The following is an 11,969-nucleotide window of genomic DNA, read 5'->3' on the forward strand; positions in this document are numbered from 1 at the left end:
GGTTATTGGCAGTATGACTGGGTACTCTGTGCAGTCTTATTAGGAACTTGGTGGCTTGGCACTCCTTGTAGTCTGGGTGCAGATGGTGTGACTGGGTGGCTTAGCACCTAACGATGACCAACAGGTACCCCAATGGGTATTGTCTTCTATAGGTCAAATCTGCAGACTTTCTGCTGAATGCTTTAACCCCTTCCCACACTATGACTTAACTGCACGTCAATATGTGCATCAACTCCGCGCACCTCGACGTGCAGATACGTCTGTGCTTTGACAGTTAACCGCCGCTCTGCGCTACACCACAGGGGCGGTTAACTGTGCAGGGTGTCTGCCCGGCATTCCCCGTTGCCGATCAGCGGCTCGTCACCGCTGATTTTGGCAGTTAACCCCTTCGATTCGGCGGTCGATTGCGATCGCCACATTTAAGGAGTTTAGAGGAGATCGGAAGCCCCCACGTGAAATCACGGGGGCTGTCGATGGTACACATGGCAACCGAACACCATACAATGGCTTCCGGGCTGCCATGTACTGAAGCCTATGAGGACCAGCCGGAGGCTGGTCGTCGTAGGCTTCCTGTCAGTGTGACTGTCACGTCACCATGACAGTTGGAATGCATTAGACTACGTAGGTAGTGTAATGTATTCCAGCAGCGATCATAGCTGCAAGTCTAAATGTCCCCTAGTGGGACAAGTAAAAAACTGAATAAAAAGATAATAAAAATGTTTTATAAAAGTTTAAAAATAAAAGTTATAAGTTACATCAACAAAAAAATGCTTTTTTTCCCTATAATAAGTCTTTTATTATAGGAATAAAATGAACACGTTAAAAGTAACGACCCAAACTATAAAACTATAATGTTATTTTTCCCGCACGGTGAACACCGCAAAAAAAAAGTAAACAACAATGCCAGAATCACTATTTTTTGGTCACCACCCATCCCAAAATATACAATAAAAAGAGATCAAAAAGTCACATGCGCGCCAAAATAGTACCAATAAAAACTACAATCCGTCCCGCAAAAAACAAGCCCTACACAGCTTTTTTTGACTAAAAAATAAAAAAGTTATGGCTCTCAGAATATGGTGACACAGAAAATAAATTATTTTATAAAAAAGTGATTTTATCGCGCAAACGCCACAAAACATAAAAAAACTATATACATATGGTATCGCCGTAATCGTATCGACCTGCAGCATAAAGTAAAACTGTAATTTATAGCGCACGGTGAACGCCATAAAGAAAAGAATAAACACCATTGTCAGAATTGCTGGTTTTTGGTCACCTTCCTTGCCAAAAAATGGAATAAAAAGTGATCAAAAAAACCGCATGTACCTCAAAATGGTACCATTAAAAACTACAGATTGTCCCGCAACAAATAAGCCCTCACACATCTCCGGTGAAGAAAAAATAAAGAAGTTCTGGCTCTCCGAATATGGCGATGCAAAATATGCAGAGTGTCCAAAAGCAGATAAGATCGGGCGCCATTTATCAGTGCGACACCTGCCACATATCTGCGCATTATTATTTATTTACTGCATTATTATACCCTCTTATTATGCCCTGATGTACTCCACACAGATTACATATACCCTGATGTACTCCGCACAGATAACATATGCCCCCACATTATAAACTGAAATACCAGCAAAACCCCAAACAGAACAACTACCAAGCTGCGCTCCAAAAGCAAAATGCCGCTCCCTCCCTCCTGAGCCCTGCAGCGTGCCCAAACAGAGGTTTATGCCCACAGATCTGGCATCGCCATACCCGGGAGAACCCGATTAATATTTTATGAGGTATTTGTCTTCAGTGACACAAACTGGGCACAGTATATTGTGCACTCAAATGGCATATCAGTGGAAAATTTTAATTATCACTCCGCACCACACGTTGCGCATTAATCCCTTCGTGCACCACAACTTAATAGCATGTCGTGCTGTGCGGGGGGGGGATGTATGGTGTGGGCTCACACACTGAGCCCGTGCCATATGTTGCGGCTGTCAGCTGTGTATTACAGCTTACACCCAGGACTAACGGACAGGAACAGCGATCACTGTTAGGGCAGGTTCACACGTGGTGGAATTGCTGTGGAATTCCGCTGCGGACAGTCCGCAGTGGAATTCTCCAGCGGCAGGTTTTTTACATTTGTTTCTATACATTTTTAGGAAAGTTAGTTCAGACGTTTGCGGAAAACTCCGCTACGGACCATAGGCTGCAGTGCAGAATTTTCCCTCCTCAGCATGCATTGTCTGTTGCGGAGAAGAAGCAGAATTTCACTGCCTGCGTATTTCAGCCTTTGCAATGCAAAAACTGAAATCTGTAGCAAGTCCGCTGTGTTTTCTGCAACGTCTGAATTACGTGTCAAATATGCAAATGTTGGTGCAAATTCGTTGCGTAATTGCCCCAAATCTGCACCAACATTTGCAGCAGAAAAACTCTGCCACGTGTGAACGTGCCCTTACAGGAGCTTGTAAAAATGACAATATACTTCAATACATTAGTATTGCAGTGTATTGTACCAGTGATCTAATGATCGCTGGTTCAAGTCCCCTAGGGGGACTAATAAAATGCGTAAAAAAAAAAAAGTAAATAAAGTTATTCGTGAAAAAAATTAAATAAATATTTAAAGTCCAAAACAAAAAACCCTTTTCCCAATTTTTTCACTAAAACAATGTAAAAAAATAAAAAAAATACACAAAATTGGTATCGCTGCTTCCGTAAAAGTCCGAACAATAATAATATACTTAACTCACACGGTGAACGCTGTCAATAATAAATAATTTAAAACGCCAAAATTGCTGTTTTTTGATCACCTCAGCTCTATAAAAAAAGTTAATAAAAAGTGCTCAAAAAGTTGGACGTAACAAAAAATGGTACCAATAAAAACTACAGTAGGTCCTGCAAGAAATGAGAAAAACGAAAATAAAAAACCCAAAAATGGATCAGTCCAGAAAGGGTTAATTAATTTCTAATAAATAAGCATTTATGACCACATGTGGGGTATTGCCGTACTCGGGAGAAATTGCTTTATAAATGTTGGGGTGCTTTTTCCTCCTTTATTCTTAGTGAAAATTCAAAAATCAACATTTTAGTGGGAATAATGTTGCTATTCATTTGCACGGCCTAATTGTAATAAATTCTAAAAAAGACCTAAATATTCACTGTACCCCTAGATAGATTCCTTAAGTGGTGTAGTTTCCCAAATGGGGTCACTTTTGGGGTATTTTCACTGTTTTGGTCTCTTAGGGGCTTTGCAAATGCGACATAACCTGCCAAAAACTATTCCAGCAAAATCTTAGCTGCAAAAGCCAAATAGCGCTCCTTTACTTCTAAGCCCCGCTGTGGGTTCAAACAGCAGTTTATTACCACATATGGGGTATTTCCGTAATAAGGAGATATTGCTTTACAAAAGCTGTGGTGTTTTTTATCCTTTATTCCTTGTAAAAATGTAACATTTCTATGTTTTTTAAGAAAAAAAGTAGATTCTCATCTTCACAGACTAATTCAAATACATTTAGCATAAAAACTGTGGGGTCAAAATGCTAACTATACCCCTAGATACATTCCATGAGGGGTGTAGTTTTCAAAATGGGATCACTTTTGGGTGGTTTCCATGGTTTTGGTCCCTCCAGTTCATTGCAAATGTGACACGGCACTGAAAACTAATCCAGCAAAATCAGCGCTACAAAATCCAAATGACGGTCCTTCTCTTCTGAGCAAATTTTTGCACATTTTCTCAACATTTTGGTGTTTTTTCACACATAAGTATTACATTTATGGACCAAATTTGTTTACTAACATAAAGTACAATATGTCACGAGAAAACAATCTCAGAATTACTTGGATAGGTAAAAGCATTCCCAAGTTATTACTACATAAGGTAACACATGTCAGATTTGAGAAAATCGGCTTTGTCCTCAAGGGCAAAACAGGCTCAGTCCTGAAGGGGTTAATATAGCGGTAATGTGGTTTGTACACAACTCTTAATAAATTTGGTGCATTTTTACCTGTCTGACACTAACAACATTTTTATTTCAAGCCTAATAACGTAACCCTGTAAATAATGGTTTGTGTAACAACCTTTTTGGCATTAAATTTTAAATAAGTTTTTATTAAATTCATTGCTAAAATATACAAGCATGTATAAAAGCAAGATAAAAACAAAATATGCAACCTTCACAATAGAACAGAGAAAGAAGATATGCGGTAGGTATAATGGAAGTTAAGACTGTATCAAAGTCCGGCGGAAAAATGCTTATTAACATACAATCAATGAATATGTTAAATTTTAAAATGACCCAGCATGAGTGCATCAAGGTAAAAAAACAATTGTGGAGATATAATAAATAACTGACATACTGCATAATTAAAGATGCATGGCAGAGCAAATAAGCACATATAATTACTCCTGATAGCAACGCCCAGACAGGACTGGACTCTCAACACTGCCGCACTCCCGGAATCGCCCTACAGGACACAGGAGAGCACTGCTGCCGTGTCGACGTCTCTGCAGAGGGAGACGCCGGCATGAAGATACAGTACTGCTGATGTAGCTGCTGGTAATTAGGACGTGCCGGCGATAAGCGACCGCGGACATAACAGGTATGCATTAATAATCTTGACCCTATCTTAGTATAGTTCATTAATTACCACCCTATTTTTCAGCCCTTCCCAAATATTAACCTAAATACACATATTTTCCATTTGTCCCAGCGTTCTTATTTTATCTACCAACCATTTAGGTAGAACTGCATCAAATGCGTGGCACTATCTACAGGGGGCACAGTGTGTGGCACTTTCTTCAGGAGGGCACTGTGTGTATGGTGCTTTATCTTCAGGGAGCACAGTGTGTGTCGCTTCATTTTTAGGGGGCACAGAGTAAGGCTTTATCTTTAGGGGGCTATGTGTGTGTGTGTCTGTGTGTGTGGTGCTCTATTTTCAGGGGGCACATTTTGTGGCACTACCTTCAGGGGGCACAGCAAATCCTTACCATTGCTTAGCCCTTGCTGGGAGCTAAAATGTCACGTCATACAAATAATAGTGAAGTTTAACCTGACTTTGAAAATTATTTGTGTACTGAGCTGTTTTTGTTCTGGCACTGTATATATGTACTGTGCTTTGTTTTGGTGCTGTATATATGTACTGAGCTTTGTTCTGTTGCTGTATATATGTACTGAGCTTGGTTCTGGGGCTGCACATACATACTGGGCTTGGTTCTGGTGCTGTATATATATGTACTCATCTTGGTTCTGGTACTGTTTATATGTACTGAGCTTGGTTGTGGTTCTGTTTATATGTACTAAGCTTGGTTCTGATGCTGTAGATATGTACTGTACTTGGTTCTGGTGCTGTGAATTTGTAGTGAGCTTGGTTCTGTTGCTGTATATATGTCTTGAACTTTGTCCCGGTGCTGTTTATATGTACTGAACTTTGTTCTGGTACTGTATATATGTACTGAGCTTTGTTCTGGTGCTGTGTATTTGTACTGAGCTTTGTTCTGGTGCTGTATTTATGTAATGAGCTTGGTTCTGGTGCTTTATACATGTACTGAGCAATGTTCTGGTGCTGTATCTATGTAATGTGCTTGGTTCTGTTGCTGTATATGTAGTGTCCTTTAAAAAAAACTACTAAGTATTCATTGGGAGTATAATGTGTTTTGCAATGTTTTATAGTGCTTTATAATGAACTTGTACTTATTGTGTACTGTCACTTTAAATGTAACATTTTGGCATGACAGTTGGAAAGTATATATATGTGCTTTGAATAACTTTTATCTTTAGGTTGCTTTATTGGACTTAAACAGTTTTAAAGACTAAACCTGAAACTAACTGAAAGTGTATTTTAATGATTACATTTAATTTAAATGTGGCACTAATATTTTATGTACCTACAGCATTTTGATTTGTCAGACGATTGGACGCCGAGGGCTATTTTCTTTCAAGTCTGGGCTTATGTAGTGTCCCGCAAAAACACTACTAATTGTTTATTGGAAGTATAATGTGTTTTACAATGTTTTATACGTTTTCATACTGAACTTGTACTTATTGTGTACTCTCAATTTAAATATAAAAGTGCATTTTGCACTTTTAGTTACTGTCACTTTAAAAGTAAATGTAATTGTGCCTTTAAAAATCTGGGCCTTACCGTCTGAGGCTGGAGTAGGAGTGAAGGATTCTTAGGTACTATAATCTGGAGATTGTTCTGGAAAGAGGTCGGAGCTAAATTTATAAATAGTTTGTCCCCTCACATTCTGAGAAGTTGTAGGCGTTCGACAGTGAATGGATGAAATACATTTTACTTAGATTTCTCAGCCACGTCTAAGTCAGAAGCTTCGGTTCTGGCTTGACAAATTCCAAGTCGCTTTTATGAATGATTAGGCCTTAGGCTTCCGGTTTGGCTTATCAGATTTTTTTTTAGCAACTTTCTCATTGCTTTTTGTGTACGATATTTGACACTTGGTATAACTCTACTTCAGCTCCAGAATTACAAACCCATTGATGAAGAACTGTTTATTATAAGAACTAAGTGCCTCTGAATTGGAACAGTTCTACACGTTACGGAAAAGTGAAGAAACTGAGTTAATCTCCTCTTTGAAAAAATCCCTACTTGTTAGAAAGGTCCCGTGACAATAAACAGAGCACAAAGTTTTCCCCTGCTGAGACCCCAGCGATCAGCTGTAATCTATGAGAAACCTCGAAGTGTTTAATTTCCCTGCAGCGCCATCACAGGGTAAATTAAGCAATGGCACAGTGTTCACTCATATCAATGTGTTGTCTATGTAGTGCAGGACAGGACAGGATTCTGAACACGGGACCTCACTATATTAACTCAGAATTCCCTAATAGGGTCTACTGACAACTAATTAAAGACGTGTAAGGAAGAGCAAAATATAAAATAGAGAATGAGGGAATTTATTTAGACCAGTGCTTTATATGATAAGCTTAATATGAAGAGTGCTGAAATAAAATATGCTTAAATTATGAAGAGGCGCACACCATTTAATAAACAAGGCGCATCTCTGTCTGTCCTTGTGCCAGTAATGTAAATCTATTTTAGCTGCGAGCTGGGGAAGATTTGCGCTATAATTCACTACATTTTCTGTCGTAAACTATAGTAAATGTGTAAGGCGTCTGGTGGCCCCAACTCCTTCCCCTCCCACTGTCCACTTTATAAAAAAACATGGCAGAGGGGACATAAAAATGCAAAAGTCATAATTTGTTTTGCTCATAAACAGAGTTTTTTTTTCAAATTGCAACATTTTTATGCCAGAAAACTGACGTGCTGTAATTAAAATTTCCCCCATTATCTTTATAGTTAAACGTCCACTCTTGAAACATTTTGTTTTCTTTAATCTAAATCGGTCCAAAGTTTTATGCTAAATCATTTGATATTATATCTTTATAGAATTCGGAGATCGGTTTTCCTGTTTCACACCTACAAGTTGTCCTTAAAGTGGTTTTCCCAGAATAGGATAGGTGATCATTTTCTAAAAATTATTTTTAGACAATTATATTGTGCACTAGACTCTAATTAAGCAAATTAACAGGATTCTCTAAAAATGATCTAAATAAATGAAATCATAAAGCAAAGCCCTTGTGGATTATTATATTGTTTTGTTTTAAAGCTTGTAAGTTTCTTCTCATAAATCACGGTCTGTAAAATCTATGGAGCAGGAAATCCCCCTCCCCCCAAGTCAAGGACACAAACAGTTAAATGCTCTATGCTTCACTTTATTACACTATTTATATAAAGTAGATACGAAATAGAAGAACAATGAGAAAGCAACTGATCCCAAGATTTCAGACTCCCATGATGTCCCAGGTGATCAGACTCGGTCTGAGCAATATTATCTAGGACCAGTCCAAGGCAAAGTCCCAAAAAGAACCGAACAATTATTGTTATTCTATTCTATACTGCACTAAGGAAGATTATTTGTGCTTGTTATATCTTTTTTTTTATTTAAGCTTAACAAATGAAGTAATGACACTTTGTAAGATTCAACCTATTTCTCCTTGTAAGCTGCAATATTTATGACGGCCTTATAGTCAACAAGGTCACTGACAGACGTTCTCTCCTTGACATTACAATAATTAATTATAAAGCCTTCTCCAACTAGAACTTTCCTGACAAAATCCTCATCATATGTGAAAGAATGGAACTTGTCTTTTCCGACTGTGAAATATGTTGTACCTAAAGTCCCAATTAACATGAGGTGTCCTCCAGGTTTTAGCAACCTAGTGAACTTCCTCAGATATCTGATGTAATCATCTTGATCTTTGCTGATAGCATCCAGAAGACAAGCACTGATAACACAATCGGCTGGTGGTAAGACCAACGGGTCTGTCATATTCTCTTTCTCCAGGTCGTATTTCACAACATGTTGAATGGCTGATCTCAGTTTTGCTTCCTGGTCCTGAAACTGATCACTGGAAAATAAAAAAGACAAAGAAAGTGATTGACCCACAGTCAACATCAACATGGTAGCTCAGGACTTAGCACTGGACTATTGACTTGTAATACTAGAGGTAAAGCTTGAAATCATCCAAGACTGATGCACCAAGTGTCAGGCTTATACTGTGCCTTTCCAGAATGAACTTGTATTTGATCGCCCCCTATGGATAAGAATATTGAACTAAGTGGGTAATAAAAATTGTAACTTTTGAATTGAGATTTAACAGAGAGAACCTTTTCGTGAATCTTTGCCCCATCATCCTTGTATAAGAAGCAACAATCACAATGACAGTGATTTTCTCTTGATATTTGCACAACTACATCACCTGTTTTCTTCTTTCTCTTGAAGAAGTTTCGATGTGTGGCCCCAATAAAATGCTCCTGTACGTTCGTCCACCCATCTCTTCAGCTCCATGATACATCTGTTATTGACCTTCAGCACGATGATGTTTTTGAAAAACTCACAGGCTGAATATAGATGATGAACAGCGGAACCAAAACTGAGGTCAATCAAGATGTCTCCATTAATATGACCTGCAGAAATAAATTTGACTACTGAAACATCTAATATGTTAAACCCTCATAGCTTTTGTGGATAAATAAGGACATATGTCTGTATCACTTCTAAGAAACTATGTAAACATTGTGTTTCAAATACGAAAAATATGAAAAAGAGAAAAAATAATCCTCAAATGTTCAATACGCATTTGACACCAATGTTTTTTAGAACTTAAAGACTGCAATCATCTGAGGTACTCTAATAAGATGAAAGAAAAGGAGAAGGGAGGATCATGGGGCCGTAACTAAAATAATCCAAAAGATGCTCATCTGATGGGGTGGTATATACAAGTGGATATAAAAAGTGTACACACCCCTTTTAAAAAGCCAGGTTTTTGTTATGCTACAAAGTCAGTACAAGATGAATAATTTCAGAAGTTTTTCCACCTTTAATGTGACCCATAATCTGTATGATTCCATTGAAAAACAAACTGAAATCATTTAGAAGGGAAAAATAAAAATAGAAAACAAAATAATGTGGTTGCATAAGTGTGAAACCTCTCTTATAATAGGGGATGTGGTTGAGTTCAGAATTAGCCAATCACATTTAAACTCAAGTTAAATAGTATTCAGTACACAGCTGCCATTATTTAAAGTGATTCTGAGTAACCCCATATTAAGTTCAGCTGTATTATTTGGATCTTGCTGACATTTTCTTTTTTGCATGTGACAGCAAAAGCCATGATCCGTAAAGAGCTTACAACACATCAAAGGGATCTGATTGTTGAAAGGCATCAGTCAGGAGAAGGGTACCAAATAATTTCCAAGGCATTAGATATACCCTGGAACACAGTGAACATGGTCATCAAGAAGTGGATTATATTCGGCACAATAGTGACATTACCAAGAACTAGATGTCCCTCAAAACTTTATGAAAAGACAAGACGAATATTGGTCTGGGAGGCTACCAAGAGGCCTACAGCAACACTAAAGAAGCTGCAGGACTTTATGGCAGGTACTGGTTGTGTAGTACATGTGACAACAATTTCCCATTTTCTTCATATGTCTGGGCTGTGGGGTAGGATGGCAAGATGGAAGTTTTTTCCAACAAAGAAAAACATCCAAGCACAGGAGATTCCCTTGCAATCTGACAGATTTAGAGCCCTTCTGCAAGGAAGACTGGGCAACAATTGCCAAGTCAAAATGTGCTATGCTGATAGACTTCTACCCAAATGGACTAAATGCTGTCATAAAGTCAAAGGGTAATTCAACAAAGTATTAGTTTAAGGGTGTGCATTATTATTATTTTTAATTTTTATTTTTCCACCTTAAATATTTCCGTTTGTTTTTCAATGGACCATTAAGGTGGAAAAAGTTCTGAAATTTGTCATCTTGTACTGATTTTGTAACATGACAAAACCTGGCATTTTAACAGAGTTGTGTAGACTTTTTATATCCACTGTAGGTTGCCCTATGTGTCCTCAATAACCAGGGGTGTAACTGTTTACCTGTAGGTGGCTGCAACTCATGGATCCAGATGTTGAATGAAATACCAAAAGTGGGTGTAAAAAGGAAACATGGGGACCCCTGTATAGTATAGACTGATAATGTAAATTAAGAAGAGAGGAGTTAGATTCATCTGGCTTTATTGCATATTCTAAGGCACCACACTGGACACACATAAACCATATAAGGCATCCCAAGGGAAGTTATATGTATGGGGCTTCAACTTCAACAAAACCATATATGCTGGCTCAAAAGTCTTAGGAGTAGACAGTTTTGTCTTGAAAACATTTTTTATAAAATTAAATCAACTTTTCAAGGATTTATGTGCTTTATTTTGTTTTTCGTTTTAGTTTCATTAAAGATCCACAGATCTACATCTTCACTTATGACACCTATAGTTTCTGATTTCTAGACCCTTTACTCACTATACTACATAGATGAAAGCTTTTTTTCCCACAATTTTTTTCTAGTTCTAGCCTATGCTGAATATTTTTCCCCCATTTTATTTGAGTTCTCGTGATGTGACTGGACCTGACCATGTGTAGAATCTCCTAATCAACAACCCTGCCGAGCTGTCAGTCATGTTCAGTCTGATATAAATATGATGACAAAAGTATTATTTCTGCAGTTTGTGGTATGTTCAGCTGAAAATTATTGTTGGTGTACTTTTTTTAAATTATGCATATCTGTCATTTTACATAAAACTGCAGAATCTAGAGATCAGCCTCTAGTGTATATATATATATATATATGTGTGTATGTATAAATATATATATATACATATATATATATATATATATATATATATATATATATATATATATATATATATATATATATATATATAAATAAATGTTTTCGAGAGTTCTCGAGGTTGGAGAAGAGAAAACAATCCTATATTCTTCTTCATATACAATCACAAGGGCTTTGCTCTGCTCCCTGTGATTTTCCCGTTTCTAAGACTAGGTCAAAATTTTCGCCCCCTCTGATCTCCCACACCCTAAAAAATAAGTTTGCCCAATTTGTATTCAATTGTTTAGTGGTGTTTACAACCAGTTAAAAATATACATCAATGTATCTTAGGAGTAATAAATTCAAGATACATACCCACTGCGAAAACTTGTCTAAAATTATCAATGACAAATTTCAAGAAGTCATCTCCAAAGGCCATGTCAGGTTTATCTGAAAAGTAATGCTCCAGACATTGTCTGGTATCAAAGTCATGTACATGATAGAGCTTATGGGGACTGGAATCCATCATCTACTCTTGTATCACAGACGGGGTGACTACCTCTAGACCGGTGCACAAGGTCTTTATATTATTGCCAGAATTAGATTTGCAAAGTGTGTTACTAAGAATAACTTATCACATGATGACTTATTATATTCATGAGCCGGTCATGGGAACTTGTGTTATAATAAATTCACATGGAAAATTACTGATTTTTAAATAAACAAATCTATTTTATTGTTAAAGTAACAATAAAACAAAGAAAAGACAAAACAGAAAATTGTAT

General features: G+C 37.4%; 1 protein-coding gene across 1 annotated transcript; it reads right to left on the reverse strand.

The window, feature by feature from the left end:
- Window positions 1–7,999: 7,999 nt before the first annotated feature.
- On the reverse strand, window positions 8,000–11,710 carry LOC142662467 (nicotinamide N-methyltransferase-like). Its single transcript, XM_075840672.1, has 3 exons — window positions 11,560–11,710; window positions 8,775–8,982; window positions 8,000–8,423 (listed from the first exon to the last, which is right to left on the reverse strand). Exons 1-3 carry the CDS (start codon window positions 11,708–11,710, stop codon window positions 8,000–8,002), a joined length of 783 nt encoding a protein of 260 aa, XP_075696787.1.
- Between the last annotated feature and the right edge of the window lie 259 nt (window positions 11,711–11,969).

Source organism: Rhinoderma darwinii, chromosome 10 (genome assembly GCF_050947455.1).
Source record: "Rhinoderma darwinii isolate aRhiDar2 chromosome 10, aRhiDar2.hap1, whole genome shotgun sequence".
In the NCBI taxonomy this organism is placed as follows: domain Eukaryota; kingdom Metazoa; phylum Chordata; class Amphibia; order Anura; family Rhinodermatidae; genus Rhinoderma; species Rhinoderma darwinii.